Source organism: Pseudorca crassidens, chromosome 14 (genome assembly GCF_039906515.1).
Source record: "Pseudorca crassidens isolate mPseCra1 chromosome 14, mPseCra1.hap1, whole genome shotgun sequence".
NCBI classification, from domain to species: domain Eukaryota; kingdom Metazoa; phylum Chordata; class Mammalia; order Artiodactyla; family Delphinidae; genus Pseudorca; species Pseudorca crassidens.
The window spans coordinates 30,661,942-30,686,033 of NC_090309.1; the positions used below are offsets into that span (position 1 = coordinate 30,661,942).

General features: G+C 49.1%; 1 protein-coding gene across 26 annotated transcripts in view; it reads right to left on the bottom strand.

The window, feature by feature from the left end:
• Positions 1 to 24,092, bottom strand: part of DYSF (dysferlin) — a 222,467-nt gene that overhangs the window by 9,779 nt on the left and 188,596 nt on the right. For all 26 annotated transcript variants that reach the window (XM_067704737.1, XM_067704747.1, XM_067704750.1 and 23 more), the window contains 10 exons: positions 21,626 to 21,754; positions 21,164 to 21,319; positions 19,562 to 19,653; positions 16,788 to 16,958; positions 16,061 to 16,203; positions 13,868 to 14,007; positions 12,571 to 12,659; positions 12,229 to 12,324; positions 11,681 to 11,822; positions 7,533 to 7,632 (listed from right to left, as the gene is read on the bottom strand). In XM_067704737.1, coding sequence (XP_067560838.1) covers positions 7,533 to 7,632; positions 11,681 to 11,822; positions 12,229 to 12,324; positions 12,571 to 12,659; positions 13,868 to 14,007; positions 16,061 to 16,203; positions 16,788 to 16,958; positions 19,562 to 19,653; positions 21,164 to 21,319; positions 21,626 to 21,754 — 1,258 coding nt within the window. The remainder of the gene's footprint in view (positions 1 to 7,532; positions 7,633 to 11,680; positions 11,823 to 12,228; positions 12,325 to 12,570; positions 12,660 to 13,867; positions 14,008 to 16,060; positions 16,204 to 16,787; positions 16,959 to 19,561; positions 19,654 to 21,163; positions 21,320 to 21,625; positions 21,755 to 24,092) is intronic.

A 24,092-nucleotide genomic window follows, 5' to 3' on the forward strand; every position in this document is an offset into this window, starting at 1 on the left:
GCACCGATGCTAGAATTTGTTTGGGCCTTTTGTGTTGGAATTTGTTTGTGTCTTCTGTGTTTTGGTGTTATCAAACTTATAAAAAATGGAAATACTCCATCTATCCTGAAGGAGAGCCCTTTGGGGTGTATATTAGATAAATGGGCAAAACATAGCCATGAGCCTATGACTAAGAAAGACATGATACACTATTGTAATAGGGTGTGGACCCAATATATGTTAGGATCAGAAGAATTATGGTCCCTGAATGGCTCACTCAATTATTATATGATCTCGCAGTTAGAAGTGTTTTGCAAAAGAGCAGGCTGCACCAGCAGTTTCTCCAACTGCTCCCCCCCCCACATGCCGCCAACATATTCACCGCCTCCTGTTTCCCCTACCCATGGGGATCAAATAGAAGCTTCTATGATAACCCCCAAGGCACAGGGACCTGGTTTAGTATCACCATCTAAGACCCAACAGGACACCCAATTTGGACCAGGGGCCACTTCTACAGCAGGGCAGTTTCCCTTGTGCTGACATCCTGTAAGAGGCCAGGGGACTCCCCTGGACTTGAGGCATCCGATTCTAATTTCCCCACAGGAGCCCCAGATAACTTAGACAGTGGAGAACAAGTTGATTGACTACCTTCCCTATTTATCTTAAGAGGCTTGTAAATGTTAAACAAAGGGGAAACAAAGGCATCCTAGGAAAAACTTGACTGTATCTTTGAGATGTGAGTGTCCTATCTGGTCTTCTCAGGAACGCTCATCTCTGCCATCTTTTTGAAATGCAAACTTTGAGAAAAGGGCAAAGTAATTTAGAAATTGACTTGTCAAGGATAAATTAAAAAACTAAGTGTTTTTTCTGTAAAAATTCAGCCATCTAGACAAGTGAACTTGATTTGTTCCATCTGCCAGAAACCTAAATTTAATCCAACCTCTTTTTGTAAACTGATGGGTTTTATGTTGCTGTACGTGACTCAGGGCTGAAATTTTGAAATGAGAACTATGGTGTCTCTGTTTGTTTGTGTCCTTGTATGTGTCTTTGTCTTTGGATAACATTGCTGGGGTTGATTTGCGGATGAGCTCTATTTAATTGGCTTAAAGAAGAGTAAGTTCTTACAAACCAAACAATTCTAAATACAAGAAAAATTAAGCTAAATGAATTTCAGGTTCATGTGCACTGAGAAATATTCAGTATTAATGTTTGTTTGTTGATCTAATTAATATAGACATGTCATTAGAGTCATCAGCATTAAGTATAATACTTTCATTATGCCTAGGTTTAATATAAGCTAAATAAAATCTTGTTATATCTGTTGCAAATTTATCAGCAAGGAAAGTAACTTGATGTAAAGAAACTTTTAAGGAAAGAAAATGCAAATGAGATAAGAGCTTTAGGTGCACTTTTTAAAATAATTATCTTTATCTAAAATTAATCTCTCCAGAGCTTCCCTGGTGGTGCAGTGGTTAAGAATCCGCCTGCCAATGAAGGGGACACAGGTTCGATCCCTGGCCTGGGAAGATCCCACATGCCATGGAGCAACTAAGCCCATGCACCACAACTACTGAGCCTCCGCTCTAGAGTCCACATGCCACAACTACTGAGGCCTGTGCTCCACAACAAGAGAAGCCACGATAATGTAAAGCCCATGCACCACAATGAAGAGTAGACCCTGCTCGCCGCAACTAGAGAAAGCCCACGCACAGCAATGAAGACCCAACATAGCCAAAAATAAACACAAATAAATAAATTTAAAAAAATAAAATTATTAATCTCTGCAGATATTCCACAACTTGAAAGTTAGAATTGTGCTAAAATAAGTTAAGTCATGGAAGGTTTATGGAAAGTGGACCCCAAGAAAAGAGTTTTGTAGATGGTCAGGACTAAGTTTAAAATAAGTTTAACTGAGTAAATGAATTTTAAAAGTAAGCTGGTCAAAAATTTGAATTTGGCTTTTCTCTCTGTTAAGAAGACAAGGTTTCTTAAGATTCTGAACTGCCTCTGATAACAGATTTTAAGTTTTTCTACCTTTTAAGTGATCTGTTCTGTATTTGCCTTTGAAATCTTTTACTGTTACTTCCGCTAAGTGAATAACTATTGTTTCACAGTGACCTGAGATCCTATCTGACTGTTTAAACCCTTTTGATATTTTTTTGACAAAACTTCACAAATCAAATTATAATGAAGGGGCTTCTCTGGTGGTACAGTGGTTGAGAGTCTGCCTGCCGATGCAGGGGACACAGGTTCGTGCCCTGGTCTGGGAAGATCCCACATGCCGCAGAGCGGCTGGGCCCGTGAGCCATGGCCGCTGAGCCTGCGCGTCCGGAGCCTGTGCTCCGCAACGGGAGAGGCCACAACAGTGAGAGGCCCGCGTACCGCAAAAAAAAAAAAAAAATTATAATGAAGTTCCTTTGAACTCTAACTAACTTTGGGATGCTTCAAAGGGCCCCTGAAACACCCCAAAGAGAGATATTAACTAATTAGGTTCACTTGGTATGTTGAATTACATGGGGAGTGTCAAATAAGTAATAGATCTTCTTAGGTTATACTGTATGGCAAATGACACCGGTATTCTAGAGATTATATGGAGTTCCTAAAATCTGATGTGTGCTGGTAAAACGTTATCCGTCATAATTCTAGTTATTATCTAAGTGTGTTGCACGTCACAGCACTAACCAAGTTACTTTGTCAATTGCATTGTAATCGGATTTAAACGGGCCTTCTTAAGTCTTTCGTCATTATAGACAGTTATGGTTTCACTCTGATGATGCCTTTGTAAAAATGCTTCCTCTTCAAGAAGATTCATAGGAAGGACTTTGGATAAATACAAGTTTCTGGCTTTCAGGCCATAATGCTGGACTGGCTAAGAAATTGAAGAATTCTAATGGGAAACCTGATGGCTTATAAAGCTGTTAACAGGAAGGATTCGTTACATAGAACTCAGTAAAGTGGTGAATATGGTTATAATTTTTATGGTTTCTATCTGAAAAATGACTGCTTTAAATCTGTGTTTTCCAGGTGTAAGGAAAACCTTCCCCTTAAGCTAATTATGACTCACAGTAATTTGGTAAATTACACCTTTGTAAGCCAAATGGTTTGTATTTTGTGTCTCCCTGCATTGTCTTTGTCAATGTTACTAGCTGCATTACTTATATCCTGTCTATTTTATAAGACCGTTGTCTCTTACAGTACCCAGTGTGCAACCAGGCTTCCAACAAAACTTCTATGGCTAAACATCTTGAGGAAATAGATCACATTTATAATGTAAAATAATTGTAATAGTGTGATTCTAGGTATGGGAAGAAGCAACAAGGGAAAATGTCTCCTGGATCATAGTTAGATAGGGGATCCAGACAATCTTTAATTATCAATAGGGCCTAATCCCAAAACTAGCACTTGGAGTGGCCCACCAAGAATTTTTGCCTGATCTGGGATGAGCCTCCCAGCGCCGTGGGACAAAAGTTGATCATGAAATGTCTCCCAAATATTGGTCAAAATCCCGACCAAGAGGAGAGGATCTGAGAAATTGAATATTTCCTGCCACATCAGTCATTAGCGATTGCAGCCCTCCAACGTGAGCCGGTGAACCCTGAGGAAACTCAGGATATGAGAATACAGGATACAGGCCCCAGATAGCTAAGGTGCATATCAAGGGAGTGATTTCAGTGAGCCCAGACTCTTGCATTTTCCCATACATAGAAAAGCGCTAAATTCCTTAACTTGAAGTGCTCCCTCCCAAGCTTGAAGGCCTCAAAATTCCCACTGAATACATCATAACTCTCAACTTTTAAGCTGTGAATATTTTTTAAGGCTACAGGTGTAAAGGAGACGCTTTCCAGAGAGGAACAAAAGAAACAATGTTTGGAACACTGACACCGATGGACACTCCCAGAAAGATCCATCTGATGAAGCAGTTAGAACGGCCATCGCCCCTTCTTCCACAAGATTGTGGAATGGATATTGACAGTGGGGAATTGTAACAGGGAAGAGCCAAATCGGACTATATGTTGTATCTGTTTCTTTTACTTTAACCTTTGCTTTCCACTGCTTTTGTTCACTAAAAGGATACTGTCTATACATAATGGCATAATGTCTATACATACTGTCTATACTCAGGGAACCCTGCCCCTCTGCCTGAATGTTAAACCAAAGTGCCTTTGTTCAGGGAAATATCCGGAACCGTCCACCTGTGGATGGCTACAAGAAAGAAGAAATGAACACATCCCCTCCTGGAGGCTGGCCATTCCAGGTGATATTTGCAAAACTTATAGCCTTTTTACTTTACTTCCTCATCTCCTCCCCTTCTCTGTGCTATAAAAGAAACTGGCATCCAAATCCTAATAAGATGGTTATTTTGAGACTTTAGTCTGTCATCTTCTTGGTCAGCCGGCTTTCCAAATAAAGTCGTATTCCTTGTCTCAACACCTCGTCTTCAATTCTTTGGCCTGTCGTGCAGTGAGCAGAGCAAGCCTGGACTCGGTAACAATTCTTGAATACCATACAAAGGAGATTAGGTTTTTTTCAGTGTGGAATGCTCAGTTACTGCAAGTATTCATTGACTGGATCTATTTTTCTAGATTTCTTTCTTTCCATTCATCCATTTATCCTTCCATACATCTATCTGCTTTGACTTAACTGTCTACATCCCTCTAGAGCTACCATTTGCTGAGCACTGTATCTATCCATTAATCAGGTCATTATTCTATCCAGCATTTGTTCAACTCTATCAGCATTCATCTATCTATCCACCCATCTACACATCTCTCCATCCCTCAACTACAGATGAATGTTTATTTCCCATTTTAAACATGATCCCAAGATAATATTAAGTAAAAATCAGGATATTAAACTATATATACTATATCTACATAAAGACTGTAAGGAAACATAGGATTATTTCCTGATGGCAAAATTACAGATCTTAACTATCATTTTTAAAATAAAAGTAATAAGTACTCAAAAGAAGTAAAATATGTAATTAGAAAATACATTATGAAGGGGGAAAAAAGAAATCTCTGAATAATACTGTAAGTCGCTAAAAGAGTAGATCTTAAAATTTCTCTTCACAAGAGAAAACATTGTTAACTACATAACTTATTTTGGCTATCACTTCACAATATACACAAACATCCAATTAAAAAAAAAGAAATCTACGGAGTTAAAAAGTAGTAGTTTTATTTTTAAAAACAAAAGATGATCCTGTTTAATTTTATTTTGGACACTGTTTTCTCATTCAATAAAATGCAATTTTTTGTTTGTCTTTTTAAAATTGATTTTCTAAAGCCTCACCTCATAAAGGCAAGATTGATAGACTGATGCTAAAAAAATTATTTAGTCTGTAAGCAAAAAAAAATTCCATAAAAATGTGAAAAGCAATTGAAAAATGGAGAAATTATTTGTAATGTGTCCTTACTATATAAAAAGCTCTGAAAATCAACAATAAAAGAGGACCATCCCAAAACCACGAAAAAGAAAATCCCATCAACAATATGGATAACAACATATTTTTAAAGTTGTACCTTACAAGTAATGAAGAAATGCAAAGAAAGATAAAAATGAGGTACCACATTGGCAATTTTTTTAAAAAAAAGATAACACTGGCAGCAAAAGTTTAGGAAAAATGGTGCCGTTAAGGCAAACAGGGCACAGGTGAGAATATAAAAATGTAAAATCTTTCTAGAGGGCTATTGAACAAAATGTTTCAAAAACCACTAAAATGTACAAAGACTCTAAAAATCTGCTTCTTAGAGTTCAGGAAAGATACGCACAAAGGGTCCAAAAATGTAAGCCTAGGCTGTCACTCATGCAGGAAATCCTAGAGATGAGCCGAGTACGCACCTAGGGGGGGACTAATGAGGGTCCGATGGGACATCAGGCAGGACATTAAGCACCATGATGCAGATACAATGCAGATGGATAACTCCTGACAGAAAGAATGTTTTTAATATTGTTTTCCCCAAAATCAAGATCTAAGACAGTATGTGTAACATAAACCAATTTTGCTATCTATATGCCATATATGCAGGTGTATATATATGTATAAAATACACATATAACACATATGTGTTTGCTTGTATAAGATACATGCCAAAATAGTAATACACGCCAAAGTGAAGGTTATCTTAGTTATATTAGTGAAGGTTATCTCTGGGTAGTGAGATTATAATAAAATAGGAAGGGGAGGCATTGCTTATCTCCGGTTTCTAATTTTGCCACAGGAATTATGTATTCCAGAATAATAAGTAAGAGAACAAAAGTCCAACTTAGTGCTATGATTTTGACACCCTGAATCTTTTACAGTGAAGTTGTGGAGCAGCTGCCAGTCCTCCAAGTTCAGGGGACCAGGCTCGGGGTCAGGGGGAAGTGGGGTGAAGAGCAGCCCAACGGGCAGGCAGCCCTCCTCCCCATTCCTACTGGGGCTGCTCCTCAGAGCATCCTCTGCAGGGGCCCAAGAGCTCGGTGACTTCTGCAATCACTGGCCACACAGGGAGGGCTCCAGTGATTCGTCCAAGCCCGCCCTGCCCCCAGGTGGCAGAGCAGAACTGCAACACAGGACTCGTGACTTCCTGGACCGCCTTTCTCACAGGTTCACTATTTCTTTACTGAGGTGAAATTCACATAACAAAATGCACCATTTTAACCATTGTAAAGTGTACAACTCAGTGGCTTTTAGTATATTCACAGCGTTGTGAGACCACCAGCACTATCTAATTCCAGAATATTTTCATCACCCCTAAAAAAACACCAGACCCACGAGCAGCCAGTCCCCAACCTCCTCTCCTTCCAATCCCCGGCAACCACTTTCTGCCTCTGTGGATTACGTATTGCGGACATTTCATGTAAAGGAATCATACGATATTTGTACTTTTGCGTCTGGCTTCTTTCACTTGGTGTGTTTTCAAGGTTCACCCATGGTGTAGCATGATCTCATTTCTTCTTGTGGCTGAATAACATCCTATCGTAGGGATAGGCCACATTTTCCCAGTGAACTTTTATAGCTGGGATGGGGCGGCTCCTTACAGTCCAGCCAGCAGGCCCCACACCTCACCCTGTGAAGGCACCATCTCCACCTCGTCCTCCAAGCCAGCGCTCCCTGTTCCACAGTCAGGGTTGCAGCACACTTTCCCTCAGCAGAGTCCTGGCCCCAGGTGTGTTCATTTGCTCAGTCTCTGGGGCACAAGGGCGAAGAGAGCCTTGAGCCACTCACTCACTAGACTGAGGAGGCAGGGATCCTGTCACGTGAAAGGCCAGACAGCCAGTGACAGAGCTCCTGCTTGCACTGCCTTCACCCTGCGCTCCCCTCTCTTCCTTACCTGGGTCCTACCAACCAACACGGCCCAGCGTTCAATGCCACCTCGGCTGGCAGGCCACCCTGCTGGCCACCCTGATCACCCTGGCACTACCCTGTGTCACCGACCTCACTCAGCACCAGGGACCAGTGACCCTGAGCTCCCTGATCCTCCTGCCAGCCTTCCCACAAGGCCTGAGAGAGGGGTTCTGGGGCAGCCCCGACAGGCAAGATGGCGCTGACCGGAAATGGTGCTCACCCAGAAAGTCATCAAAGGAGAACTTGTCGTTGTCCCAGATCTGGAATACCGCTCGGGCAGGGATCTTGCTCTCTGTCTTGTCCAGCCTCCAGAAAGCATCCTGGCCCAGAGGAGAAGCAGAGGAGGAAGCAGGAGAGCAGGATTAGAGAGGAGCAGTGGTCCCTTCTAGCCTGGAAGGCTGCCTGGAGGAGGCAGTGGAGGGGGACGTCCCTTAGGGACTTGCCAGAGTCAGATCCTAGCAGGAAGACTGTTGAGACCCCAGAGGGCAGTGTTCAAGGGCCCAGGAGGGGACCACGCAGGCTCACTTGACATAAGGTAGCTCCTTTAATCCTCGCAATTCCATGAGTCAAGGTTCTCATTGCCATTTTACAGATGACGTAACAAAGGCTTTGAGAAGTTAAGAATTTGCCCAAAGTCTGACAGGTAATAAAAACAACATTAATATGCACTTCTTAGGCATCAGCCTTTTCCCACTGTGAAATCATTTATGCTTCCAACGACCTATGAGGAGATACTATCTTGAGGAAACCAGAGCGAGTAATTTATCCAAGTCACCCAGCTGGGAAGTGGCAAGCTGGATTCCAACCCAGTCAGTCAGGTTCAAGAGTCTCTTAATCCTGCCCCTGCGATCTTGGGGACAAGGTGGGCTGGCTGGGAACCTGGGTGTCAGGGGGGACCCCCCGACACACCACTGTAAGGATCTGGCACTGGGGGCAGTGTCCCCAGCCCACCCCACCTTCACCTCCAAGAGCTTGCCCTGGGGCACACCGAAAGCTCCCGGTGCTGGGAAGTTCACCAGCCCACTGCTGTCCCCTCCCCGCTTCCTCAGACCAGTCAGCCTGAAACTGCACTGTCTTGGGCTTCTCTCCACCAAGGCCTCGTGGAGCAGCTGAGGGCTGGGGACTGGCACGCTGAGGCCTGGATCCACCCCTGGGTCCAGTCACACTCAACCCAAAGGACCGTCCCTGGGGCTTTCCCACTCACACCTATTCTCTGTCCTCTCACTGTAGCTTTACCTGCGTGGGTGGCAAGGACCCACTGACCATCCCGCAGATGGTGGGTGCCAGGTCACAGCAGGGACCTGGACCCAGTCTCAGGGGGACAGACTCCACGGGAGTCAGGGAGTACTGCTGACCACACAGAGTTTGTCTGGGCCCAGGTGCCCTGTGTACACAGCCTTGGTGGCCCCTTCAGATCACACGGACCCCACAGAGGTCCTGTGACCAAAGGCCGTGGCCGGTGCCCCCGAGGAATGATCACCTTGTGAAGCCGTTGGCTGTAGCCTGCACTGCTGCCTGGGCTGGTGAAGGGGCTCAGGTCCCCACCTGGCCCCTCGCCCCCAGCCCCCATCTGGCGCCTCCCCCTTTTCCAGGCCCCAGCCCTCCTGCAGGTGCCTCCCTCCTCTGGCGGGGCTTTTATGGCCAGCTCTGCAGGCCTGCCTGTACAGGACGCCAGCATCCTCCGTGCCTCTGGCCGGCCCGGTTTATGGGCTCAGTAATGAGCCAGAGGTTCAAACAGCCCCTGGTGGGAGCAGCTGGGCTGGGGCTCCAGCCTGGGGATGGCCCCCCAGGTCCCAGGCACTCATTACGTTCCCAGTCTGGGCCCTTTTACTAGCTGTTTATTTGCAGGGTGGGTGCCTGACGCACAGGCCCGCTCCGGTGGGTGTGCTGGGCTCCAGGTGGGGAGCCGGCCAGGGCAACCAGCAGTGGTTCAAAGCCGCCGGATGAAAGGAGACCTTGTACTTTACAACAGTCTCGTCTGGTTAATGGGGTCCCTGGAGGGCCTGCCTGCCAGAGGCGCTGAACTCCTCGGCAGAGGGCTGGCTCTGCAGCAGGACCAAGGAGCCAAGAGGCTGTGCAGTGTCCCTGCACTAACCGCCCCCAGGCTTAGTCCCCTAGCCCAGACCAGCTAATTGGTGCCCCACCGTGGGCACGGCTCCCCCTGCCTCCCAGCGTCCTTTCTCCCAGAGGGACCCGATGGCCCTGTCTCGGGTCAAGCCAGTTCCTCCCTCATGTTCCTGGATGACTTCAGAACCCCTTGACTGTTCTCAACCTCCTCTTCTGACCACTGCCACACACACCCCTCCAGCCGCCCTCTCCGGAGCCTGGCACGAAGCGGGGGGAAGTCCCGTTCCCTCAGCCCTCACCACTCCGGGCCACTCCCAGCCTCCTTGACTCCTCCCAGCTCAGCATCCCCCATAGCCTTCTCCTTCTCCCAAGGCCAGCCCAGTCCTGCGGGCCATCGGTCCAATGGGTCGGTTCCCTCAGCCCCTCTCTTCCTCTGGAACTGCACTGTGGGTCAGTTCAACTCCCTGCTTCCTTGCTGGTGTCTAAAGGGCAGAGATGAAACCCCACTGTTGCCACAATGGAGCCCCCTCAAATTCTTTATCAGCAATCCCGTTGGGCCCTCAGAACTGCCGGGTACCACCAGTTAGCTCCCTCTCCCTCTGCCTTTCTCTCCCCCTTTGTCTCCTTCACTCAATAATGGCTGCTTCCCGCCTTTGTCGTTTGTCTCAAATCACCTGCCACAGTGCCAGGAGATTCTCTCTCTTCCTACTTTGTAGCAAGAACAGAAGACTCTGCTCCCTGCGACTCCTTGCACCCATCTCCACCTGTCACAACAGAGAGGTGGTCCCGCCTCCCGTGTTGGGCCGATCGGCATCTCTCAGCCTCGGTTCCCCAGCCACGCCTCACCCCGTGTAGGGCTTGATGAGCACGGGAGGTGGCCTGAAGGAGGGCCTGGCCGCCCTTCCCCATTCCCTCCGTCCACAGCAAGGACAGGCACTGTTTGTTTGACTTGGAGCTCTCCCCAGCAAATGCAGCATTTGGTTTGTTATGGAAACATCTTTTGATAGACAAACATGCTGAACAAAGGCAAACAGGATTAAACCTACAAATAGGCCAGGCTTTCCTTGACGGCACAGCATCCAGGGCTGTTGCTAAACTCTGCTTTCTGGTAGGCATCCCTGGGTGAAAGAATTCATTTAACCTTATTTAACCCATATTTTCTTTTGTTTGATGGTTTCAGAATGTTCAGCGGAACATTCTGGTTTCTCTGAAGTGCAGATGATTCTGTCTGTTGGGTTAGGAAGGGGTCATGGGGGAAGGATGCGATGAAGAGAATGAAGAGGACCTAGGCAGCCGAGGTCCATTACACATTTCCCTTCTTTAAGCCACACAACCGTTCAGGACAGAAAGAGGAGTCGCAGAAGCTTTGCCTTGGAGCCCTGCGCCACCTCTGGAAGGAAACAGGACCAGCAGGACCCAAACTCCAGAGGGGTATTCACCCTGTGGAACAGGAGAGCATGTGCAGGCGGAGCTGATTCTAGGCGGGACGCCGTAGTTAGAAGCTCCGACAGAGGGGCCCTCCGCCTCCGGAAGCTGCCTGCCCACGGCACCCTCCTCACCGCGCTCTGGGGGCTGCTCCCTAAGGCAGGCTCGGGGCCACCACCCGCCTTGGGACCCGCCTATTTCAGGAGGAGAGAGTTCACGGCCCAGATGAGGCCTCAACTAGAAGATGCTAACCCACAAAGAGCTGAGGTCTCTGGAGCTGCCCCTTCCCCCGGCTGAGGCACCGGGCCTCCCCAGGTCTGAGAGATACTAGCCTGGACAGTGGCCACAGGCCCCAGGCACAGAAATGGGAGAAAGGGGGAAGCAGCAGGGACTTGGCTAAGCAACACCCGATCCTAGCGGGTGGCCAGACAGCCCAAACCGAAGGCCAGACAGCCCTCTGGGGCCGCTCTCCCTAGGGGTTCTGCCCCACCGCTCTCTGATGACCGTGCTGGGTTTCCTTACCAATGTTCTCCCCACTCTGAGCCCACGGCCCTCCCTGCGGCTTGGTCTGTTAGGATTTGGACTTAGCTCCATACAGTGGTTGTAGCGCTGGCATGGGGGAGATTGTGGGATGGCAGCAATGCTAACGATGGCGATGATGGCAGAAGTAGGAGGAGTGGGCGTGGTGGACGTGGTGGTGGTGGTGACGCCGGCAGTGATGGGACAATGGTGGTGGCTGTTACGCAGCGGTAGCCGAGGTGGCTCCAGCAATGGCGGGGCAGCAGCAGGAGTATGACAGTGACACGGCCGACAGTGATCAGGCTGCTGTTCGACAGCCCTGGGACGAGCACCCCTGGGGACAGGAATGGCACCCACCTTCTTGGAGACAGTGCAGACTTGCTCAGCTGGCAGGTAGTCAAAAGGGAAGATGAACCTCCAGTTAAAGTTGCCTTCGCCTCCCAGGGACCGGTAATGCACGTCTGTCTTCTGCTTGTGCTCTTCAAAGCCGACCATCCAACTAGACACACACAGTTTCGAGAACACGGCTAACTAAGGTCTCCACCGCAATACGCAGCCTCGACGTAAGCAAACAAGGAACTAAGAAGGTCACTGAACTCGGTAAGCGATAAAGGAAAAATAACTTGATGTACCAAATGTGTCATAAATTTCAAAATGTTCTCACGTCTCTCTTGAGGGATATCCTCAAGCCTTGTAAGTTCAGTGCAAAGATTCATGTGGAAAAAGAAATCTGGTGGGGGTTGACTCCCCAGAGGCAGAGACCACTCCCATAAGGCCCTCCTTCCTTTCTTGTTCTCCCCCTTCCCTACCCCAGAGTTCCCCCTTTCCCAACCAACCACCACCCCCGAGGGAGCAGAGGCGACACCGTGGAGTCGGGACGGGTGGGAAGGAGGGTGACTTCCTACCCTTTCACATAAATGTCGCTCATCTTCTCCCCGGTGATGCTGAGGTCGTCCAGGATCACATCCTTGGTGTTCCAAATAATACAACGCAGGAAAAACCTGCAGAGAAGGATGACTCAAATCCACGTGGATTTCCCACCAAAGGGTGGGCAGTCCTTGTCCGAGAAGCCGAGAAGTCAGCTCACCCAAGACTCTGCTGCTTGCCCGGCTGGACATTTGGCCAGACCCGCACAAGAGTGAGGCCTGAGTGGCCCAAAGCCTGGCCCGAGAGCCACCGCCTGCTCCCACCCGCAGCAACCAGTCCACCACCCTGCTCAGCTCTGAGCCTGGGCTGGGGTAAGTCACCTTCTGGCTCTCCGTGGGGTGATGTTGAAAGGAGGTCCCGGCCGCCCCAGGGCCTTTGGAAACAGGTCGATCCACATCTGCAGCTTCCCCTGGGGAGGGAGACATGACCCTGCTCTCTCGCCACCCTCTTCATTCAACCAACATCTCCTGACCACCCGCTCTGCACTGGATACTTGGAGCACAGGACAGGGAAACCCCAGGCCCTGCATGGAGAGGCTCAGCACACTGTAGGAGAGATGCCCTCAAGGGGACCATAGGGTCAACCACAGGGGTGAGCCCACTGCCCCACAGGCCGCGGACTGGGGTAGCACCTGGGGATCAGGGGTCAGGGCAGCTCTCTGGAGACAGCGATGTTTGCTGAGTCTCACTGTGCCAGGCGGAAGAGGGCAGGGGGCAGTCGGCCTTGGGGATGGTGTACACAGTTGTGGAGGCTCAGAGAGCATGGTTTAGTGATGGGGGCTCAGAGGGTTTCCACGACAGGAAACCACTCTACCTGCCACCACTTAGCTCCCTCTTTCTCTGCGAGCCAGCGGTTATCTCTGTCCCCATCGTACAGAAGAAGGAGCAGGGATTGACCTAACTTCTTCTGGTTCACATGAGCGTGAAAGAGCTGACATTTCAACACCTGCAGTGCCACTCTGGGGAGCTGGTGGCCACGCCACCAAGGGGAGGAGAGCTCAGCTCCAAAGAGCAGAGAGGATGTTCTCTGCATGTCCACAAAGGCACCTTAGTGCCACAAAGGCTGCCTCGGCCCATCTCTGCCTGGAACATTTTCTCTCCTCCCCCTCCTCCAAACCCCTCCAGGAAGCCTCCGCACGTCACCCCTGGGCCTGCTGTCCCTCTGCCCTCCCTCCCTCTGCCTGGGAGCATTCCCCTGGCCCTCCTGATGGCTGCTCTGCCTCTCTGTCATAGGCTCGCCCTGTCTGAACTCCCCACTGCCCAGCACAGGGTTGGCCATCTGCAATGTCACTGATGGCAGGGGAGGACTCCCTGTGGCCAGGCTGAAACAGCGAGGCTTCAGAATGACCTGTGGGCAGCCAGAGGTCCAGCCTACACGGGGATGGAGGAGAAGCCTCATTCCCCAGGCCCTGAGGCCTGCAGGCAGCCAGGGGAGGCCAGGCTCAAGAGGTCCCCTCGTGGGCCAACAATGGTAACCATTCAGGCTGTGGAGAAACTCCACAACGAGGGATTAGCCAAATCCTGAGGTCTCCACTGGTGCTTCTGGGATATCCAAGCTGTTCTTGGGGAGGGGTAGCTGAGGGTCAGGGGCTCTGGGGCCCGAGGGTGGAGGTCCTACCTGCTCGATGTCCGGCTGCAGGGGACTATAGAGGGGCCGGGACTCCACGTGCTCAGGGACCAGGCCCTGCTGCCGGAGGACATGCAAGGCCAGACGCTCCTCCACTGGGCCCAGGTGTGGGTTCGGGACCCTGCCAGCCTCTGCCCCAGAGAGAAGACAAAAAAATTGCCAGGACAGAGTGAGCAGGAGATGGTAGGGGGGCCTGAGGGCCTCGGGAAGCTGTTAACCCTGCAGCCTCACCCCTAGCCCAGACACAGTTCTTCTGGTCCTCACGTCTCGTTCTCTGTAAGGGAAACCTCGTTGTCCACAGGCTCTGGGCTTAAAATCCAGACTCCCCATTGCCACCAACTCTATCAAGCCTCTTCTGCAAGCTCTCCTTCCTTTTTCCCACCCAATACAAATTCTCCCCACCCTCCAAAGCCCACTCCTTCCAGGAAGCCCTTCCAGATTGCTCTCAACTCTGAGGCTCCACAACTCTTCTCCCAGATTGGGCATCTAAGTGCTCTCAGTAGTATTCTCTGTTTCATGCAATCTCTTTGATTAGTAGCAGTAACTAAAATAATAGCAGTAACAGAGAACATTTATAAAGCAGGAGCCAGGCACTGCTCTTCATAAATATTGACAGGGCTTGATCCTCAAAGTAACCCTAAAAGGTAAGTGCTATTATTAGCCCCATTTCACAGATGACAGACACGAAGCCAGGCAGCCACACAGCTGGGGAGCAGGGCAGCTGAGATCACACGCTCATTAGGAAAGGCGCATGACTGGATGTGAATACCCCTCCCCTCCCCTGCGTGCTTCCCAGGTACAGCTCTACCTGCCAGGGGTTGGGTCAGGGACCGGTACTGTGGATGGGGTGAGGACACGGCGGTGGTTCTGACCCTGACAAGCCCGGCCAACCAGCCAGCAACATGAACTTGGAGCCCCCTTGACAGAGACCTTGACTGGTGGTAGGAGGGTCCACACGTGTCTATACACACGTACACACACAGGTCTGTGCACTCAGGTGTGCCCATGTTCACCAGCACAAATTCTAACGTACACACACATACACACGTTCATCCGTCAAACCTGCCCTGCCCACTTTAATAGGTACCACTAAGGAAGCAGCACGGCATTGCAGAAGGACCACCGGGCCAGGAACCTGATTCTGCCTCTAACCAGCTGCGTGACTTTGGGCAGGTTGTTAACCACTCGTGGTCTGAACGGCCTCATCTGCAAAAACAGGGAGACGTCAGGCCTCACCAACTCTAGCTTTCTGGCTTTCTTTTCCTATGAATTTATGACCATGAGCCCTGGTTCCTGTGCTTAAGCTGCTCACAGACTAGCAGAAAGAAATGAGACCACCCCTAAAACAGATGCACGTTCTACAGGAAAAGAGACTGGGGGAGGGGTTAGGGCCTAATGGAAAGGAGCCTGGCTCAGCCACGATGTTGGAGAATCAGAGAAACGAAGGAGGAGGAGGGGGATTTGAGGTGAGGGAGCCAAAGCCTCCCTCCTCTTTTACAACCTCAGTACCAGCTCTGACATCAAACATCTCCGAAACCAGCAGGAGGCGAGGGGCCAGCTGGGTCTGCAAACACCTCTGGGGAGTCTGAGCTGCTCTGGGTGGGCCGTGCAGGCCTATGAGCATCTCAGACACGCGGGGAGCACATGGCAGGACCCTCGGCATGAGCATGAGACAGACCCAGAGCATTAGGCAAGACGGGGGCTACAGGGCTTCCTGCCACCCTTTGGATGTATCAGGTGAAGGAGTTGGGACTGGGGGCTCAGAAGGTACCGTCAAGGTGAAGCTGGCAGACTAGTATGATTAAGTAGAAAACTTTCTCAGCGGTGGGCTCTACCCAAACTCTGACCAGTCTGCCCACACAAAGCCAGAAGCAGACTGATCCTAACCATGACCCTGATCCTGGCTTCAGACTCACCCCTCATCTTGCCTCAGACAGGCCCCAACCTGGTCTTAGACTGAGCTCTGACCCTGACCCACCCTCACTGTGGCCCCACCTTGACCTCTAATTTTCACAATGGTGTCCCAGGTAAGTACTGGTCCCAAGAATACCAAGTGCAAGTTTAGTCCATCTGTGCTGCCCTGGAGAGACTCAAGACCACACCGTGCTGGTGTGGGTTGTGTCCAGTGGTTACATCCAGCAGGAGAGGACCCACAAGAGAGAGGGCGAGAGAGGGAGAACTCACCTATTTCTTCGATGGTGTATTCTTTATCCTGAAACACTACACGGTCTGTCCGGTACACGGGGGCCTTGACTCTGCGCTGCTGGCAGAACAGGTGGAGGAGCTGAGAGGGATGGAGCTGATCCCGCCACTGGTTGGGTCCAGAGCTGAGGCCCAAACACAAGACAAAGATGAGACGCTCCAGGACACTAATGGGGGCAGAGGTGTGTGCAGTGACCTATGCACCCACACGCACGGCATCACCCACCCTTCACTTTGCCTGTGGGCACCCTGTGTGATTGTTCTTCATGACCGGGGAGCCCACTTCACACACATGGAGGTGGAACTGAAATGTTTCCAATTTCCAGCTTTAACAAATCAGACCCAGACAAGACCCAAGTTGGCAGGAAGTGGGTGGGGCTGGCCACACGTGAGTTCACCTTGGGGCCCAGCGGGGCTGTGTGTCCCATTGTCTGTCTCGCTTCTCCTTCCCCTCTCCAGGCCCTCTACGGTGCCTTAAGGAGAACTTGATTATAGACGTGAGGAAGAGCTGGGTTCTTAGCTTCAGATAAGCACGTTCAAATGCTAATCCCACCACTTACAAGTCCAGGTCTCAGTTTCCATATCTATGGAGTGGGGATAAGACCTGGGCTGACTGAGAGAGACAGTGTCTGTGCTGTGCTAGGCCCAGGTTGGCACACAGTCAGGGCTCGGCCCACAGTCAGGGAAGCAGCCAGTGCCCTGCACCTACATGCAGTAGGTCTGGGGGAGTCCGCAGCGAGCCCCAAACTTGGACAGCAGCCTGTTCTCCAGGTCGATAACCGTCTCCCCGATCTTTTCATCCTTGGAGAGGAGGTCGTAGTCATAGAGGGTAACCTTCAGGTCCTTCTCCAGAGGCAGAGTGCAGGTCAGCTCGAACATCCTATTGTGGGGGTAGGCGGTTGTCATGACGACGCCAGCTCCCAGAGGTCACCGGACACAGTGCAAACTCAAGTGGGTGGCAAGGCTGGAGCAAGAGCTAGAAAGCCACCCCTGGTGTCTCCTCCTCCTGTCCCAGGACTGGCCTGCAGTCCACCCTCCTCGAGCCTCCTATAGCTCTTACAGCACACCACCCACAGCGCTCCCAGTGCTGGGCTTGTCTGAGTGTGTGTGTGGTGTGTGTGTGTGTGTGTGTGTGTGTGTGTGTGTGTGTGTGTGTGTGTGCGGTATTCCCAAATAATCTGAGCTGGGCATATAGCAGATGCCTGCCTGATGGACCACAGAATGGACGAATGAAATGGAGCACAAGGTTAAAAATGAAGTTTCAACCAGGACACCTGGAGACAAGAGATGTGAAACTCCAGAGCCAGGTGCCAGAGCTCCAGAAATTTACCAAGGGCATGGCCTGGGATCCACTTTCCGGACTCCTGGGGCCTCACCACTCCTTCTGGAGTGGGATTAAGAGAGGATTTGTGAGTCCTGCCGTGCTCTGAGACCCCCCGTCACCTCCCACGGAGGTCAAGTGTAGAAGTGCTGTCCCTTCTCCCCTGAAATGAGTTCCCTGCAGGAGGGACACACAAGCCTGGCACCCGAGCTGTGGTGGAGGAAGCACAAGCAGCTTGTAGCGAGAGGAGGTGGGGGCACGTTTGGGAGGAGCTGAGCTCCCGTCCTGGCTGGGCGCGGAACTGCAGCGCTGCCAGCGGAGCAGGGGGCGGCTGCTCTGAAGCCTGTCCCACAGGACCTGGGGCTCCAACAGCGAGAGACTGTGGGGCGGTCCATCTGAGAACGGGTTGCGGGGTATGGGAGAGGGACACCCGCTACAGGGACACAGCACCTGCCACATCCCAGGAGCTATGTTAGGAGGGCTCAGGGGGTGTCTGAAAAGCCCACAGGAAAGCAAACATCTGCCACCCCAAGGGTGCCGGATGGGGCAAAGTCAGCACTTGAGATGGGCCCCTCCTCTCACACAGGCTCCCCAGTCCTAGACCTGCAAGTATGGCGAAGGACGGCAGGAAGGGGCAGGGGGGACACTGGGCAAAGACCCTCCTCCCCTCCGCACACACCCCCAAGGCGCACACGCTGTGCCCAAGGTGGACGCAGCTGCGAGAGGGAGCGACCGCCCTCCAGCCATCCGGCGTGCTCCTGATGACACACGAACGCGCGTTCTGGTTATCAACTTGAGACGGTGGGCTGACGGCAAAGCGGACTGTATAAAGCTGAGCGGAAAGTGGCCTGCCTGCCAGTTTCCACTCAGGGAGTGAGGAAGGTCACCCGCACAGAATAAATGTCTACAGGAAACTGGCAGACAAAATCAGAGTTGTGTCTGATTATGTCCCATGAATTCTGCTGGTCAACACGTGGGTGATAGAAACAAAGAGCTTCTGCTGTGGACTCACACAGGCTTGATCCCCCAAGCAGAGCAGGCGGCCGTGATCCGAGGGGGATGGTGAAACAGAGAGGGAGAGGCGTGTTTCTACACGAGCTCCCCTCCCCTGCCCTGGGCCCTGCGCGGTCCCGTCAGCATGGGGCCCCACGCTGGCCACTGGGGCTCACCAAACAGGGTTCTTCTCTTCCACCCACCATCCTCCCCGCAGCCCTTCCCTCCAGTTCCAGCCTGGCAGTGGCTCATCATTGGCCAGGACTGTTTCCCCTTCAAAAATGGCATTTCCCCTGGCTGATTGGGTCTCTCTGCAGGGCCAGATGACTACAACTAACTCAAGAGACACCGGTTCACGAATCCAGTGTGTCGCTTGACAATATCGGTACATGCCTTCTCCTACAGGTGCTAGAGGAACAACTGCCAGCTTCCCTCAAGATTCTCCTTTCTCTGCCCTAAATACGCTCGCATCCAAACAGCAGGCAAGTCAGGAAGCCTGGGAACTACTCCCATGCAATGGGCACTGCCTCCTCCTTCCCTCGTTCTTAGATTTTAGGAAGCATTTTACCCTCTTGAGTCCACATCCTTCCGCTATCTGCCACAGATGAACGTGCAACAGTAAAAGAGAATAACTACTAAATGTAATAGGAATCCTGGATTGGATCCTGAAACAGTAAAGGGGCATTAATGGAAAAATCGGCAAAATCCTAAAAGAGTCTAGAGTTTAGTTAATAGTAATGCGCCAATATCAATTTCTTAATTTTGATACATGTACCATGGTTAGGTAGGAATGTTAATGGCGGAGGAAATTGAGTGATGGGTATATGAAAACTATAGTATCTTTGTAACTTTTCTGTAAATCTAAAATTATTCCAAAGTAAAAGTTGATCTAAAAAAAAGAAGAATTAGCAAATGCATGCTCTGGGTTTCCATTTAGATTTCTGATCTTCAAGGTAATTGTTTAACTAGGAGCTTCTGCAAGGACTCAAGCCTTTAGCGCTTAAGGAAGCGCTAGCTGAGGTTACACCCTTACAGACATGCAAGATTTAGGGAACACAGCTTTGCTCCAGGAGATGGGGACTTCCCAGTGGCAGCCACATCTCTCCCGCTGGGCTGTGGGTGATCCAGACTGGCACCTCCACCCCAAGACCCAAGCCACCCCAACTTACTTTCCAAACACAGGCTCCAGAGTACAGGGGATGTAGCTGTCCTGGTCACTCACCGACTTCTTCCCTATGGAGATCCTGATGTAAGGATCACACTGGAGGAGGAGAAGGAAACACTTCAGCGACATAACCTTCCCAACACGCTTCTGAGGCTCCTTCATTGCTCTGCCCCTCAAAGGGGCAAGGGGGCCTACCATCAAGAAGCTGCCTCCCGCCAGGCCAGCAGCCCCACCCAGCACACCACCCCCGATGTGGGCTTCTAGCCTCGGCTCTGGCAGTGGAAACTGGGCACCTAAGTCCCCCATACTCCCAATCCACTGCCCCACTGGGAGAGGGCGGGTGGGGGCCAGGCCCATATCCTCAGAAACATGCCAGCTTGTGTGACATATGTGACTGGGCCAAGCTGGGGTCCTGTCTGTGACCTCTGCTTCAGCAGGTGGAGAGGGCCAGACTTTTTCAGCCCAGCGCAGCCTCCCACAAGCAGCAGCATTCCCTCAACTAGCCTCTGGAGCAGCCAGGGTCTCGGCACCAGGAAGGCTTGAAGTATATAAACTTGACCACAGCCACGTCTTGGAGGCCATCGGTGGTGCCTGGGCGGGGACTGTTCATCTCTCCCTGTGATCTCCCAGCAGGGCATGGGCAGCTTTTCTCACCTTGAAAAGCAGGGCAGCAGGGATTGGACACCAGGCCCCCACCCACAACCTAGGACACAGGCTAGGCCTGCACCTGTCTAAGGAGACAAGAGAAGACCCTAGCCTCGTACCTCTGAACCCCACTGTCCCCCACTCCTGCCTCGCCACTTCCTCTTACTCTCTCTTCCCAACTTTACTCTGTTCCTCCCCCCATCTCCGGGTAGCTCCAGACTCCCGCCCTCCCTCAAGCTCCCCTCCTTCGCTCAGGGTCAGGACTAGAGTAGGTCAGTGAGGTACTCGCCTCAGGCACAAAATTTAAGGGAAAGACAAAAAAGCTTAGTCATCAAAATAAACAACATTTTAATGTGATATTTTAAAAATTAAAACCAGCACCAACAGTCCATGATGAAGAAAATATCAAAGTTTTAAATAAAGACAGGATCAGGACTGCTGATTTTTCCTTTTGCCTCAGGCTCCGCCATGGCCAGGCCAGCACAGTTACCCATCATGCTCTACCCCTCCTTCTTCCCTCCCCACCCCACCCTTGAAAGTCCCACAAAGTCCTGCCCCAGTCTACACCATCAATGTCCCTTGTCCTTATGCCTTATCCTTGTGCTAAACCTACACTGAGTCTGCTCCCAAACCTTTGCCAAGGTTTCTGACTCCTCCTAAAATATGGTTTTCTTCTCCCTCCCAGCCTATCAAAACTCCATCAATGCTTAAGAATCCTATTCCTTCCAGGAAGTCTTCCCCATTATTCCAAAGTCTTGTATTGACTTTGGCCTTTTCTGACCTGGAACACTTGGCCTTGATGGAACTCCAATGCAGTCCCACCTCAGGTTTGTACATCTTTGTCTGGTGTCCCCACTTACTGTGAACTCCCTGGGGCAAAGAGTGTGTCCAAATTCTGCAGCCTCTTTGTACCCCAGCCTACCATTTATTCCAGGGGAGGTGAGAGCTCTAGGAATGTTACCTTCCCATTGGGGTCCTTGGGCTGCAGGCCAAACGCTCGGATAATGTAGATGCGGACCAGGCATTCCTGGGGCCCCTGGGAAGCCAGCTGGTGGAACTGTCTTGGGGGAATGGGGATGGCCGGGTCTTCTGGGAGGGGATAAATTTTGAAGAGGCCCTGAACAGAAGGAAGGGTCAAGTTTAATTTTCATCCTCAGTGTCACCAATACAATCACCACTATGTCCCTTACTCTCATCACCACTGCAATCACTAAGCCCAATGCCATCCCATCACCCCCATCGCATTCTGCATCAGCAGCATCACCGTCACCACCATCATCTCCATCACCCACATGGTCACCAACTGCAGCACTGGGGTCATTACTGATGTTACTACAGTACTTCTGCCCCCACCCCCTTCACTCATGGCTGCCACTCCAGTCTTGGGCCCCCCTGGGTTAGAGATGTGTCCTCAAGGACTTACCTTAAACTCCCCAATGACAGATGGGTCTTCCATCTCCTCCTGAGTCTTGCCCCGGTAGAGCTTGAAGGTGTTACAAAAGTCAGACAGGCCCTCAAAGTCCTTCACATTCTCCAGTGGTGTGTCATAGACCTGCCACATGGGGGGACAAAAGAGGGGGACAAAGGAAAGAGGGAAAGAAGAGGGACAGCAAGGAAAGAGGAAACATGACAGTATTCAAGTAAAGGAAAGGAGAGAAAGGACAGAGAAGAAAATGAGGGGGAAAAGCCATAAGCAAATTAGAGAACAAAGGTCAAGAGGAAGGCAGATGGGAGAGGTGGAGGTAAGAGAGGGAGCCAAGAAGGAAGAGAGGCAGAGAAGAAGAGAACAAAGGCAGAGATAAAAAGGATGCAAATCATGGAGATGAGAGAGAGAAACGGGGTGGAGGGGGAACCAGAGAAGGGAGTAAGAGGGGAAGACATTTGTTCAGCAATGTTGGAAAACAGGGTTTTCTGATTAATCCAATATTCTAGATACCCGAGAGTCATCAGATACATGGGTGGTGCATTTTTTGAGAATAAGATCACAGTCAAACAAATAAATGAAAAGTTAACTGACTTTTTATTTGAAGATCAAGACAGAACTCTAGAAGATTCACAAGTCAGCAAAATCCTTACTGTCCAGGATGTCCAAATGGCAGTGGATCAAATACTGGGCTGAGGATGTATTTTGAGCACCACTTTAAATTTGTCAACTCAATTTATTTGTCTCTCCTCTCAAACAATGACTTTTACTTGTTAGAGCATTGCTTAGACCTAAATGAAGCAGTAGTCTTCTATTATAGATGATTAAATGTACTTAATTAATAGTGATATTAACCCACTTAATATACATGCTAAAATTGGTTATAATCTGAAACTGACTGGCAAGACCGTCGGCCCTCCATATCTGCGGATTCCATGTGTTGAATCTGCAAATATGCAACCCGCGGGCACAGAGGGCCTACTGTACTTCAGGTAAGTCCCTTTCTCATCTCGCTAAACATTTTTTCTCATTAGGCCGAGCTCTAGTTCTATCTCTTCCATGAAGCTCAAGTTCTATCTCTTCTAAGAAATAATTAATTACGTGAGTGATATAGCTTCATTATTAAAAATTAGAAAATGTAAGTAGATATAAAGAAAATATTATTATTGCCTTAAATTCTGATTTCCAAAAATGACAACTAATTATTTGGTTAACATTTGGTATGTATCATTTTGAATATTTTATTGCCATATTTATATAGTTGCATCATTTCAGTCAAAAGACCAATTCTTCGAGGTGTCTATACTACCGTTTTCACTTTCTTATTTCTGCTTCTATTTCTATTATTTTGTTCTACTATTTTAAGGATTTTTTTTCTTCTAATTTCTTCAGTTGAAATTTTAATTACTTTGTTCCCTCTTTTCTGATAAGGAAAACACTTATTGCTATGAAATTGCCTCTGCTTACTACTGCCTTAGTATTGCCCCATTTGTTTTCATGTATAATGTGTTCATTTTTCTTTTCTTGGCATTCCATAATTATAGTTTTATTTTTACTTTTTGATCTAAAATCTATATGTGTAATTAGTTTTCTTCCTTTTGTTTTAACGTAAGTTTTTAAGGCTATAAACTTCCTCTGAATAGTGCTTTAACTGTAACCAGTAAGTTCTAAAAGGTAGGGTTTTATCCTTGCTTCCCAGATATTCTGCAATTTCTCTTATATTTTCTCTTTCACCAAGAATTGTTAAAAGAGAGTTGATTTTTTAAAAATTTTCCAGATAGAAGTTTTCTTGTGCTTTTGAGCTTGTTATTAATTTCTAATTTTATGGCATTATATTCAGAAAACATTGTCAGTGTTTCGTCACTTTTTGAATTTTATTAAGATTTTCTTTATGCTCTATCACATGGTCGATTTTTGTTTTGGAGTTTTTTAAATTAATTTTTATTGGGGTATAGTTGCTTTACAATATTGTGTTAGTTTCTGCTGTGCAGCAAAGTGAATCAGTTATACGTATACATATATCCACTCTTTTTTAGATTTCCTTCCCACTTAGGTCATCACAGAGCACTAAGTAGAGTTCCCTGTGCTATACAGTAGGTTCTCATTAGTTATCTATTTTATACATAGTAGTGTATATATGCCAATTTTGTAAATGTGCCATAGGGGTGTCTCTATTTTCAAGCTACCAGGTTCAATCAGGTTAGTAATTACTTTAGTCTTCTATATCCTCTCATGCTTTTGTCCCCTTGATCTGACATGAACTGAGAAAAGTGAATTAAAATCTCCACCACAAACCAGTATATTTCTATTTCTTCTTCTATCTCTTGTAATTTCTGTTTTGTAAATATTGAGGTATATTTAGCACATAGATATTCTCATGACCATCATAACTAGGAATTGCAGCATTTAGCATTCTAAAGTGCCATTCTTTGTCTCATCTAATTTGGGGGACCTGTGTATGCTCTCA